At 41.2% G+C, this 13,884-nt stretch overlaps 1 protein-coding gene and 1 long non-coding RNA gene across 6 annotated transcripts in view; one reads left to right on the plus strand and one right to left on the minus strand.

Moving 5' to 3' along the window:
- Positions 1-8,034, plus strand: part of LOC102471707 (uncharacterized) — a 38,842-nt gene extending 30,808 nt beyond the window's left edge. Inside the window, exon 3 of the long non-coding RNA XR_337478.2 lies at positions 7,479-8,034. This is a non-coding gene — a long non-coding RNA (uncharacterized LOC102471707). The remainder of the gene's footprint in view (positions 1-7,478) is intronic.
- STEAP2 (STEAP2 metalloreductase) overlaps positions 1-10,101 on the minus strand; it is a 32,663-nt gene extending 22,562 nt beyond the window's left edge. For 2 of the 5 annotated variants that reach the window (XM_006169009.3, XM_006169004.2), the window contains exon 1: positions 10,081-10,101. In XM_006169009.3, the coding sequence (XP_006169071.1) occupies positions 10,081-10,089 (9 nt within the window). In that variant the 5' untranslated portion in view covers positions 10,090-10,101. Of the gene's footprint in view, positions 1-4,919; positions 4,983-9,100; positions 9,155-9,395; positions 9,663-10,080 lie in introns of those variants that run through there. The other 3 variants (XM_006169007.3, XM_006169006.3, XM_006169005.3) reach the window with 3 other exon arrangements.
- Between the last annotated feature and the right edge of the window lie 3,783 nt (positions 10,102-13,884).

Genomic DNA, 13,884 nt, shown 5'->3' on the forward strand with positions numbered 1-13,884 from the left:
ATACTTTCAAGAGAGATTTTGACTTCCTGTATTACAGTCTTCATCTCTTACAGTTCCATTTGATTCTTTTGTAAAGTGTGTATTTCCTCTTTTAGATCTTGCATCAATTTCCTCACCTCCTGGAACTCATCAGCTCCTTTCTCCTTTCTCTTCTGCAGTTCATTGTCTCTCTTCTCTTCCATCTCTGTTAGCTTCACCATTATGAATGTTCTAAATTCTTTATCAGACATTTCCATGATTTCCATTGAACTGTCTGTGGATGAAGAGGAGTTATTGTTTTCCCTTGGAAGAGACGTATTTTCTTGCTTTCTCATATTTCTTGTGGTCCTGCAGTGATTTTTAGTCATCTTATGGAAAGTTTGTTTCTTCCCAAACTTGAAGTATAATCACTGGAGTTTGTGGGCTGGAGGCTGAATTATCACTGGAAAATCTTCATTTTACTTATTCTCCTGAAATCACTAGTTCTCAGGAGCCATGAAGATGTCTTCTCCCATTATCTGTCTTAATTGCTTGAGGTAGGTCCATGACAGCAAAGCAGCGTATACTGAGCATCTACTGTGTGCTTAGAACATGTATTAGGCATCTGCTGGTGCCAAGACTACTTTCTACATCCTGAAAGGACATCCTTAATGACAAGCACGTCTGTTTTTTCTTAACGACAGGATCTTACTCTCTCATGATCCTCCTGCTTTGGCCTCTGTAGTAGTTGGGACTACACATGTATACCACCTAGTTTGGCTTTTAGGGTGGGCTAGAAATTGAGCCTGAACATCCTATATAGCCTCAGTCTGAGAGCAGCAGCATCTAGCAGCATGTGCCACTGTGGTTGGCCTACCTAGTTCTCTTAATGTCTAAGCCAGATCCTGGAAAGGGGGAAAACGGAATAGTTTTTAAAAAATCAATTACACATTTCATACTTTTCAAGATAGAAGGGTGGTAATTATCTGCTTTCTCTTAGAGTGGCCCCAGGTACTCAGAAGGACAAGGAGGGATCAGAGGCACCAGGGTAGTTCCACACCCATTGACATCCTCTAGGCTGTTTACATGAGAGCAGTTAAAGGAATCAGAAGTAATGAAATCAATGTTCCATTCATCTAAAAATTAAGGGTGAAGGGACCCACTTCCTTATCTCTAGTTATATACATTATCTAAGGGTGAAAAGATTATTAGATTAACACATAGGAACTCAAGTTTACTACAGCCAAGTTCTGAATTCTTCTGAGTATACACTGTAGTATCCAGTATAGCATTTAAAATAACAATCATGATAATCAAGGGCTTTTCAAATCGAAAACAGGGCCAGTTCCATAGCTCAGCAGTTAAGCACAGGGAATCAGATCCTACATGGCTGATGGTGATTAAAATCCTGGCTCTGGTGGCTTAAAAAACATTCTGCATATAATCTACCAAGACTGGATCAGGAAGACATAGAGAACCTAAATAGACCTATAACAAGCCAGGAGATTGAATCAGTAATTAATAATCTCCCAACAAAGAAAAGTCCAGGCCCAGATGGCTTCACTTGTGAATTCTACAAAACTTTCAAGGAAGAGTTAACCCCTATCCTACTAAAATTATTTCTAAAGATTACGACCAGGTAGGCTTTATACCAGGGATGCAAGGGTGGTTCAATATACGCAAGACCATAAATGTAATACACCACATTAACAGAAAGAAAGATAAAAACCATATGATCATCTCAATTGATGCGGAGAAAGCGTTTGATAAAATACAACATCCTTTTATGATTAAGACTCTCAGTAAGATTGGTATAGAAGGGTCATTTCTGAACACAATAAAAGCAATCTATGAAAAACCTACAGCTAATATTATACTGAATGGGGAAAAGCTGAAAGCTTTTCCTCTGAAAACAGGTACTAGGCAAGGCTGCCCACTTTCTCCACTGCTCTTTAATATAGTACTGGAAGTCTTAGCTATTGCAATCAGAGAAGAGAACAGTATTAAAGGCATTCGAATAGGCAAAGAAGAGTTGAAAATATCTTTATTTGCAGATGACATGATGGTATACTTAGAAGACCCAAAGGTATCCATGAAAAAACTGCTTGAAGTAATAAGTGAATACAGTAAGGTGGCAGGATACAAAATCAATATCCAAAAATCTATAGCATTTCTATTTATGAACAACAAGTTGAATGAAGCAGAGCTGAAGAAAGGAATCCCTTTCACCGTAGCCACAAGATGTATAAGATATCTAGGGATAAACCTAACTAAGAAAGTCAAAGACCTTTATAAAGAAAACTACGAGAATCTTAAAAAAGACATTGAAAGTGACATAAAAAAGTGGAAGGACATCCCATGCTCCTGGATTGGTAGAATTAACATAATCAAAATGGCAATTCTACCCAAATTAATCTACATGTTTAATGCAATTCCAATCAAAATACCAGAGATATTCTTCAGAGATCTAGAAAAGACAATTATAGAATTTGTCTGGAACCATAAAAGACCTCGTATTGCAAAAGCAATCCTGCGTAAGAAGAATGGAGTAGGAGGCATATCACTCCCTGATCCCAAGATATACTATAAAGCTGTGGTCATCAAAACAGCATGGTATTGGCATAAAAACAGACATGTGGACCAATGGAAGAGAATAGAGACCCCAGAAATAACTCCCAAAGCTTATAGCCAACTGATCTTTGACAAAGGATATCAGTCAATCCATTGGGAAAAGGAAAACCTCTTTAGTAAATGGTGCTGGAAAAACTGGGTATCCACCTGCAGAAAGATGAAACTGAACCCCCATCTTTCACCATTAACAACAGTCAACTCAAAATGGATCAAAGATCTGAACCTAAGACCTCAGACAATAAAACTACTTGTGGAAAATGCTGGGGAAACTCTGGGAGACATTGGAGTAGGCAAAGACTTCTTAAATAAGACTCCCAAAGCACAGGCAATAATCCCTAAAATAGACAAGTGGGACTATATTAGACTAAGAAGTTTCTGCACAGCAAAGGACACAGTAACAAGTGTGAACCGACAACCCTCAGAATGGGAAAATATTTTTGTTAAATATGCCTCAGACAAGGGACTGATAACGAGAATACATAGGGAACTCAAGTGCCTTATGCGAAAAAAAATGATTAACCCGATTAAAAGATGGGAAAGTGAGCTGAACAAAAGTCTCTCTAAGGAAGACATACGAACAGCCAAAAAGCATATGAGGAAATGCTCAACATCCCTCATCATAAGGGAGATGCAGATAAAAACCACAATGAGATACCACCTAACCCCTGTCAGAATGGCAAAGATTAAGAATATAAAAAGTGATAAGTGTTGGCGGGGATGTGGTGAAAAGGGAACCCTCCTACACTGTTGGTGGGAATGTAAACTAGTTCAACCACTGTGGAGAACAATATGGAGGTTCCTCAAAGATCTACAAATAGAACTACCATTTGATCCAGCAATCCCACTTCTGGGTATTTACCCAAAAGACAGGAGAACGCTCAGTCAGAAAAGTGCTTGCACATCCATGTTTATTGCAGCATTATTCACAATTGCCAAGACATGGAACCAACCTAAATGTCCACAAACTGATGAATGGATTGGAAAAGTGTGGTATATATACTCTATGGAATACTACTCAGCCATAAAAAATAACAAGATCCTGGAATTTGATAGAAAATGGTCAGATATGGAGGATCTATTGCTGAGTGAAGTAAGCCAGGCTATGAAAGAAAGATATTGTATGTATCCACTCAATATATACCGACTATCCGCACTCTGTGATAGAGAGCAAAAAATCGGAGGACATAAAAGCAGTGAAGGTACTTAATGAGAATAGGACAGTGTGGAATGGGGGAAGTGAAGAGAAGAGGATAGAGAAAGACAGCAAGTGAACAATAGAGAGGCAGGACGTTAGTGAGAAACAGATATGACTTATTACCTGTTGATGTTGACATGTATAGTATTCTCAACTGGATTGGTCTGAGAAGTATTTCAATGATGGGCAAAGTATTTTTACAAGCAAAATGAGAAATAGCGATTGACTGTTTTAAAAAATAATTAGAATAATAAAATAATGATTGGGGAAAACAGAAAAGATATGGAATGTTGAAGTGGGGAGATTAATGTCTCTGTACTGACTGACATGCATGGCATTCCCTTTTGAAAAAACAATGTAATACACTGTAAAGTTATATGTAATCCAATGTAATATAAAGAAGATTATGATGATAATAAAAAATTTAAAAAAATTAAAACAAAAACAAAAACAAAAACATTCTGGGCACATGCACGCATATGCCCCGATTCCCTGATGTGATGGCGAAATGGAGGGAAAAGAGGCTGAAATAAATCACTAGGTACTGTTGAAGAGCAATATGGCATGATCATATCCCATCACAGGGGCAGTGGGTATCTTCTCTCTCTCCCTTTCTGTCTCTCTCTGGCAAATGCACATGCCCCCAGCAAGTGTTACTGAACTCAAATCAGGTTCACTGGCCCAAGCGAGTACATGGTGTGATGAAGGAAAGTATAGCTTTATTGCAAAGCACAAAGCAAAGAGAGCAGGCAGCTCATGCTGAAAAGACCCGGTCTCCCCAAGATGTTCCCCACATGTGTTTTTAAGGGCAAAATTTGGGGCAGAGGTCCCAGGCCCATGATCAGTTCAGTGATTGGTTCAAGAGGACTTGATCATCTTATGGGCATTCTTGATTGGTGAGGCCTTAGATAATCAAATTTCTCTTCAGGTTCCTAGAGCCATTCAGCCTGGGGTCCTTGAGCTCACAGCTAGCAGTTTCCATCCTAGAAAACACCTTGCATTCTGAAATGAAAACCTTGTCTTTCCTTTAAGTGAGAGTTTTAGAGGTCTAATGGCCTCATTCATGAACCAAGTTGTTTCATTATCATAACCACAGTCTGAAGACTTACTCCTTACTCTTGGCTCTATTCCTTACTTTGCTCGGTTTCACAAGGAGGTTCCTCTCTTCAGTTCTTCAGGCATCCTATGTCCTGTGGACCTGAGCAAAACAGTTTACAAATGGACTGATTCTAGAACAGTGCTTGTTCAACTTTATTGCAAATGTGATCCCCTGAGGATCTTGTTCAAGTGTACATTCAGAGATTGTCTGGGTCTGGGGTAAGGCTCAAGATTCTGCATTTTTCACAAGTTCCCAAGTAGCTAGCTCCATATGCCATGCCTTCACTAATATGTCTTAGAGTGTACATTTTTATTTGATGTTATATAATCTAGTTAAATAACCGACAAAACTATGTCATTTATAGGAAGTTTTGTTTCTGTGGTATCAGGGAAAGGACAGGCCTAGGCTTATAAAATCACCTGAATTCTTTGAATCTCAGTTTCCTTTGTTAAATAGAAAACAGAAGTTGTATATGCCTCCTGTAGTTCTTTCTAACACTACAACTCTTTCATTTCTAAGTTATTTTGTTTATTTCAAATTTCCCAGAGAGTGTGTCCTGGCAGAGAGAAACAGGGAAAGTAAGAAAGTACTCCCCATGTGGGATAGTCATGCCACAATCCTTTCTAATTTCTTTCTCCTTTTGGGATTTTTGTGCACATATACACATGCCTAGCTTGTTTCAAAAGCCACTGCACTGAGACTAGAACCACATAGTTGACTGCATGATAACCAGCCAGCTTAATCACCACGCCACCAACTAGCCCTCTAAGTCATGAAGCTACATAATAGTGGTAATATTACCACTTTATATTTAACATTTCAATTTTAGGAGTTTTTCTTAAAATGTGATTTAAGTAGTACATGGTAGGCACCAGTGTGGTGGTGGCTTAAGAAACACATGAGATACTGGTATGTGTGTCTGCCCAAAATCCCAAGAGAATGGTGGAGAAGGAATTGCAGTGTGATTGGGAGCTTTCTCATTTCCTTTGTCCCTCTCCCTCTCTCTCTCTCCATTGAGCACATGTGCTCTATAGGAAATTTAAAAAATAATAATAACAATAAATAGTATATGGTTCTTTGAATGAGTATTTGACCTACTGTATGAATTTAATACTTAGGAGTATTCAAGAGGATTTCAAAATGTTTGTGGAAAAATGGAATTACAAGTTTATTTTGAAGCAAAAATATTTAAATCCATGTATAACTTATTTTATGATGTGCATTTTTCATGAACTTTTTGAAGAACTTATCTTCTCAAGTTAAGAGAATGCAGTCACACTCAGATGCACCTACCTTCCTGCCTCTTAAGGTTTTCGGCTAAGAAGGATTTCCTTGACATTCTTCTAGCTGAATGGCAGCTGTTACGCTGTTCAATTTGAAAATGGGGCCTAATTTGTTTCACATATAAACATCTAGGGCATTAGTTTACTAGATGATAGAAATTTAGAAATGGCCATCCTCAGAGATTTTGATGACATGCACAACCTGTTGATTTGATTAGGTTATCAAGAAAATGTAATCCTGGGAACCAGCAGTTAGCATAATGGCTATGTCGCTGGACTCCCACGTAGTCGACCGCGGTTCGTGTCCTGGACCCGGTGGCTTAAAACTCACGCCGGGCACGTTTGCGTGCGTGCCCAAGATCCCGAGAGGAGAATGGAGGAGAAGGGATTGCGGCGTGACCATCCCCCCTGGGGGGGTGATTTCTCGCTTTCTGTCTCTTTGTCTCTCTCTGTCTGTCTGGCGAGCGCACGCGCCCTACAGTGAAAATCTCTCCAAAAAAAAGAAAATGTAATCCTCAATTTGTGAACCCATATCTGACTTTCTTCTTTGTCTCTCTTACAAAACCTTCAGTTTATGTGAGGCTCATCGCATTTCATAATACCCTTCCTCTCAGGGCTATATGGTGGTGCAGCAGTACTGCAACTATCATGCAGCTGGACTCACATGGAAAAGGTCCTGGGTTCACACCCCAGGACCTCCCTAAGTGTGCTGGGTAAACATGTGTGCCTCTGATCCAGGATGGCTGAGAAGGCATGGATCAGGGCATGAGGACCCTGTCAGTGGTACCTGCCTCTAATTACTTCTCCATCATGGAGTAAATAAATAAGCTTAAAAACAAAATCCTTCCTCTGTCCTCCCTGCTGTCATCTACTGACTTCTAGCTTATTCCTCATCATTGGAGACCCTGGTCCCCATTACATGCATAGTTGTCCTCTCTACCCCAATGGTTATCTTTCTCCAGGACGTCACCATTCCAGTGGAGAACCATTCAACTTCAGAGCCTCTTGTTTCCTTCACATATTCACCAAAGACTTTGCCTCCACTCTATCTCAGTTATTCACTTCCTGAGCTCCAAGCACTACCTCCTAGCCTTCTAATAGCCCAGGATGAGCTAGCCCCTGCTCACCTCTCCAACTCCTATTTCCTGTGGTCTAGCCATAGCATCCACTTCTAGAATTACAAAAGACCCATCACATTCCCACTTTGGGAACTTTACACATGCATTTAGTAGAATAATTCACTTTTTTTTCTTTTCTTTCAGCCCTTAAGTTTCCTTTGTAATTACATTATGCTTTCTTTTCTTTTTTTTAGTGGGAGCATACATTTGCCAGGGAGAAAGCAACCCTTGATGGGCATGGCCACGCAGCAACCACCCTCTCTGGTTTCGGCTGGGCACACACAAACTCAGTATGTTTTTTTCAAGCTGCCAGGAACCAAGATTCAAACCTCAGTAGAACATGGAGGATCAGGCCTTCTACGCACATAGCACTTGACCTCTGTACTACACCCTGGCCCATTTTATACATTTTTTGCTTTACTGATTACTTCCTGATTGTTGCCAGACAGTCAGCTCCTTGAGGGCAGTACCACACTTGTCATGCCCATCATTGCCTCCACACTACCTAGCACACACTAAATAAAAATACAATAAATAGTCCCTGTCGTTGCATCAAAAAAAATGTCAGGATCAAAAGAGATGTAATAGGTCTCTAGGTCAGACTTCTCTATTTGCTTTTCAAAACATGTGAGCCCTAGGCGATCTGTCAATGTCATGCAATCTGTCATTGTCACAGTATGTCAACGTCTTGGTAACCTCAATGTCATGGTTCCTGGCCAGATAAATGCATCTCTTTATGTTCTGACTGTAACTTTTACCACACTTGCAGACCTGGTCTTTTAAAGTGTTGTGTATCCTCTCTCACTTTTATAACTCATTTATAATACTTTAAATTCTGCCTTCATCTATACTATTTTTTTTCAGTATCAAAATACAATTATGCTCACTCACTACATTTTCCATGACACCGGTACAATAAAAAGTGACTTGGGTCAAGCTTTTCATTTCCTCCCTGCACAGTTAGCTAATTTATCATTATTGACATTGCGTATTTCTTTACCACCAAATAGACTTTCTAGCCAGGGAAGCAAAAACTGCCCCCATTCCAGTGGTAGCATATATAGTTTCTCTTATGCTTTTCAGTATTCTGCAAAATATGTAGGAGGGGTAGTTTATTCTTTAAATAGCTACTAAGCTTTGCAGTGACAGAGAAAGATGCATGGCAAAAATTAAAGCACTGGAGGAAGGGGAAAAAAGGGATCTCAACAAAGTAAGACAAAAAAATGATTCTGGAGAAAAAAGGATAGGGAGGTGGTTTGGAGAGAAATAAGTATTTAGATTCCAAACAGTAGGGATGATAGCAAAACTAGAATCTAATCTAAGTCATGAGGATGGGAAGGGGGCTGGTGTTGATTCTATTTCTCCTATTTCCTCTATAGTGATTAAAGATAATTAACCACAGCCTGGAATAAGTTTTTCCATGTAAAACACACTGCCAGAGGAGTAAAGACTGACACCAATCCCTGTCTAAGAGTGGGGGAGATAATAAATGGAAATCTCCGGACAAAAATTCTCCTCTCTCTGCTCTATTTTAAGAGCAAGATTTTTAGGGCATAATTTTCAACAAGTTTTGGCTGAGGCAGAACACAGGGCTCAAAGATAATTTAGGACACACCAAGAAGAGGCCAATTACTTCCTAACACAAAATGGCCCAAACACACCGTGATTACATTACTGGGTAATAAACAAAATGACTACTAGAAAGCTGCGCTGCATAATCTTCATTAGAATGTGCTGCATCAAGCCGAAGTGGCAGGTAGATTCTCAGGGAGGAGAAAGTCACCAGTCTGCCCATTCCCTTTGGGGAACATCTTACCTGGGACGTTGTCTCTCCTGGCCTCCTTTCACCTGGGCCCAACCTCAGTACTTCCTGGGAGCTCGGGAAAGACCAAGTGGAGTAGGGACCTGAATCGATGGAACGGATACCCTTCTCTACCCTTCCCATTGCCCACCTCAAGGTGCCAGATCAGGGACCCCCGCCAGCTGAGGGCGGACGCCCGCAGAAGACGCAAAATCTAGGGAGGATGGATGTAGCGCCGGGCGCCGACCGCATCTTGACCCTCAACTCCCAAGCAGCCACCTCCTCTCGCGTTCTTCCCTGACCGGCTCACCTCCGCGCCCTCTGCGCCAGGAAGGGGCGAGTCTTGCAGCTCTCCGAGAGCGGTGCGGACTCCCCAGGGGCCCGCCTGGGCTCCCGGGCCTACGGACCGCACCTCCGGCCGGCGGGGGCAGGGTAGCTGCCGCGTCCGGCTGCTTTTCCGCCTCCCCTGGCTGGATAGCTTAAAAGCGGAGAGGCGGGAGGGAGAGAAGCGAGCGGAGGCCGGCCTCGCAGTGACGCGCCTCCCGGTGCTATGCGCCTAGAGGCGCAGAGAGGGCCCGGGGCGCGCCGACAGGAGTGAGAACGAGCCAAGGAGCGTGGGGGAGGAGCCGGGAGCTCAGAGTGGGTGGGAGGGGTGCTCGGGAGGACCAAGATCCCGCAGGAGGAGCGAGCTGTGAGTGCGAGGGAAGCCCGGACCAAGTGACCCCGCAGTTTTGCGCTCCCCCCAACTGGGAGTAGCCGACGCCTGCGCCTGCCTGCGGGTCTCCCCCTTGTTCTGCTGGAGATTCCTTTTTGAAGCAGCTCCAGAATAATCATGCCACTTTTCTACTCCACTGCCTTCCGCCCTAGAGCGTGCTTTTATTAGATTCCCACTCCCCACCACCCCTACTCCCACCTCACCGCTCTTAGTTTCTGACATGCCTTCAAGAAACTGCGCTTTTTTTTTTTTTTTCAAAAAAACCCTAATTTTTACTCACCAGGAGCATCTTTTGACTGCGTCCTCGAAATGAAGTGTTCAGAAATGCCCTTTCATGAACCTCATTTCGAAACTCCCTCGGATAGGAAGACCCTCACAGCTCATCTACCGCGGAGATCACTCTGCTGACTTTGACCTTCATTCTAGCTGGGGCCTCGCAAGCTTTGCGGTTGTGGAAAAGAAGGTTAGGCCAGGAGTCAGGAGACTCGCGGACCACAGGGAGTCAGTTAAAGCTACTTAACTCCCGGAGCCACCGTGGCCTGAGTGTTCAGGGCGTTTGTGAGCTATATGAGGCTCGGATTCTATACATTTTCTCCCTGCAGATTTCAGAGTACTCAGATATCCCTTATCTATTGTGTAGGTGTCAGTAGAAGCAAGATCTTTATTTTCAAATTTACCAAAACTGAAATTGGGGAAAACTTTCCCCCATATGTTTGTAAACACCCAAATTAAGTTTTAAAATGATCTCTCCTGTGGTTTATTAACGAAGAGAAGAGGGTCTTGGGTCGCCCACTGGGGCACTGCACTTCCCCTCCGTAGATCATATACAGATTAACCTTTGCAAATGACGCTTTGGAAAGATATCCTTTGTTTGACTTGAAATGTACACTCTCTAGCAGGGGTTCCATGGTGTAATGGTTAGCACTCTGGACTCTAAAATGTACCCCCTCCCACCACTCCAGATATTATTAAGGTCTAAAATTGACACATAAGCTAAGTTTTTAGTGAAGTGTCAGGGTGTGGGGGCATTGGCAGTTGGTGGAATACTTAACATTTTGGTAATGGGGAAAAGTCATGAAATTTTATACCAATTTTTATTTTTTCACGTTAACTACCCTCAAATAATAAAATCGGTGGGATTTTTTTTTTCTAGCACTTTTGGAGGACGAGTGAAGAAATTGATAAATCTTATAAAATATATAGGTGTTTTTTTTAAATTTAAGAATGATTTTACTTAATTTTACCGTTTTTTTTTTTTTTTTTTTTAAGTTGACCAGAGAGACACAGAGACGGAAAGTGAGAAAGCTAGCTGCCAGGTCCAGGATTGAACCATGTGGGAGTCCAGCTGCCTTAACCACCATGCCACTTGCTGGCCCCGTTTTTTAAAATATATTTTTTGGTTTCTTGGAGAGGTTTTTGCTATAGGGCATGTGCACTCCCCAGGAAGACTGAGACAGAGAGACAGAAAGTCAGAGATCACCTCTCTAGGGGAAATGGCCATGCCATAATTCCTCCTCCTCCATTCTCCTCTTGGGATCTTGGGCACAGGTGCGCATGTGCCTAGCGTGAATGTAAGCCACCGGGTCCAGGACTCGAACCACGGTCGACTACATGGGAGCCCAGTGACATAGCTGTTAGGCCAACTGCTGGTCTCTTGTAAAATATTTTTATATGCGGTCTTATATACTTTTTAATCTTTACAAGTTCTTTCCCTCATTTTTGTTTTTTACTATAAAAAAAATGTGTGGGGCCAGCAGGTGGCATGGTGGCTAAGGGCACTGGACTCCCACATGGCTGACCATGGTTCGAGTCCTGGACCTGGTGACTTACTTTCTCTCTCTCTCTCTCTCTGTCTCTCTCCCCCTCTCTGGTCAAATTAAAATAAATAAAGTTGAATAAAATAATTCTTTAAAAATAAATAAATAATTAAATATGTGAACTCTCTTATCCCAAAAGAGAATCAATGACTTCCCAATTTGCAGTTTCCATAGGGAATATCTACATTTCATACTTCAACTATTTAAGTAAACATATATCCCTGCTGGATAATCTGATGTTGCCCAAGTGTTCCAAAATATTGTTGGTGTTGATGTAAAGCATGATTCCACTCCATTCATTCCATGGTAACTATTATTTTTGCCACTGCTCTTCTGGTGGAAATGAATGTAAGATGATTTCACAAGACTTTTCCAGGTCATGAGGTGCTCTCTCAGAAATCTCTTCAGTTCCCTGAAGTAGTAATTGATTCCACTGAAGCGCAGCAATAATTTATTAAATGGATCTCTAGTGGCCTAAAGGTGTTACCACAGGTTTTTCTTTGAAGTTATGATACAATTGAATAACTTTAGAGCAGTAGTTTCCAAAGTGTGTATCTTTGAGTACTACTCTGCCGAAATGCTCCCCTGGAAATTCATTCACTATGAAAATATTTATGAAGTTCCTGATATTTACCCTGGCTCTAGGAACAATGGTAAAGACAACAGGTAAAAGTACCTGCCCTGATAGAATGTAGAGCTTCATAACAAAGATAAACTAGTAAACAAGTATAAGTAAAATTGACACATATTTATTTACACAAGTAAGGTATCTGTAAACTGTGAGAAAAACAGTCGATTTTGTATAGGATTAAAGGTTCTAAGAATTTCTGTAGTAAAGACATTTTTAACTTATTCCCAACGAATTCACCAATTCATCTTGAGTACTGAGACTTTGTGAGCAATGCGTATTAAAATAGAATTTTTGTAAAGTGCTACTCTTTTGAGACCAAAGAATCTAATAAACATAAAATTCTGTTAATATTACCTTATATTTATTTGTCAGTGTACTTTCTTTGTACCTTATTATATTTCTACAAGTATAATCTATCTGAGATAGACTTTATTTGAAGACAAAATGACACATTTATGAGTGCACTAAAGTGTATTCAAGTATATAAATCTACATCTTTATAAAAACATATTTTGTTATTAACATTGTTTCATGAACATATTTTCATATACCAACATAGTCCAGAGGCTTATAATTCTTAATGGGTATATAGTCCATTACATCGGTACAGCATAGCTTTCTTTTTTTTAATTGCCAGAGAATGTGTAGACTTACCAGAGAGAGACAGAGAGAGGGAGGAAGGAGAACTCACTCATCAATGGGGATGTGGTCACACCACAGTCCCCTCTCCATTTCTCCATCCTGTTGGGATTTTGGGTGTGCATGTGCATAGACAACACACACAAATACACACACACCTGGTGTGCGTTGCAAGCTGCTGAGGTCAGGATTCAGAGTCAGGAATGGGGGCACATCGGGTGGCATGGAGTTTAAGTGGCTGAATCACATATGGCTGACTGAGCGATTCGAGTTCTGGACCTCATGACCTGAAAAACACCCTGGGTGCATGTGCATGTGTGCCCAAAAATCTCAAGAGGAGAATGGAAGAGAAAGGATTTGTGCATGGCCATTCCTCCTGGGGGGTGATTTCTCTCTCTCTCTCTCTCTCTTTCTCTTCTGCTCTACAAAACAAGTGCATGCCCCCTTTAGTAAAACTAAAACATAAAAACATCAGTTGACCATGTGGAATCTGGCTCCTTTCTTCAGTAAGCATTAGAATAATTTTCTTAACCCTAAGTTTAGGAAAATATATGTTTGAAGTTCTTTACTATTATAAGTAATACTGCTGTTAAAAAGAAAACTGAAGAATTATAAAATTATACAGATTTTATCAGAACAACCAATTCATAAGTCAGGTAGCTCCAAACCATAGCAGTTCTGTAACTCCATTGAGAAAATACAAGGGGGATTTTTTTTTTTAAGAGGCTTTTGCTATAGGGTACATGCGCTCACCAGAAAGACAGAGAGACAGAGACAGAAAGTGAGAAATCACCCCTTAGGGGGGATGGCCACGCTGCAATCCCTTCTCCTCCATTCTCCTCCCGGGATCTTGGGCACGCACACACACACACCTGACGTGAGTTTAAGCCACCTGGTCTGGGATTCAAACCGCGGTCGACTACATGGGAGTCCAGTGACATAGCCATTATGCTAACTGCTGGTCCCAAGGGGGATATTTTTATAGGATGATATTACA

Source organism: Tupaia chinensis, unplaced genomic scaffold (genome assembly GCF_000334495.1).
Source record: "Tupaia chinensis unplaced genomic scaffold, TupChi_1.0 Scaffold146650_1, whole genome shotgun sequence".
NCBI lineage: Eukaryota > Metazoa > Chordata > Mammalia > Scandentia > Tupaiidae > Tupaia > Tupaia belangeri.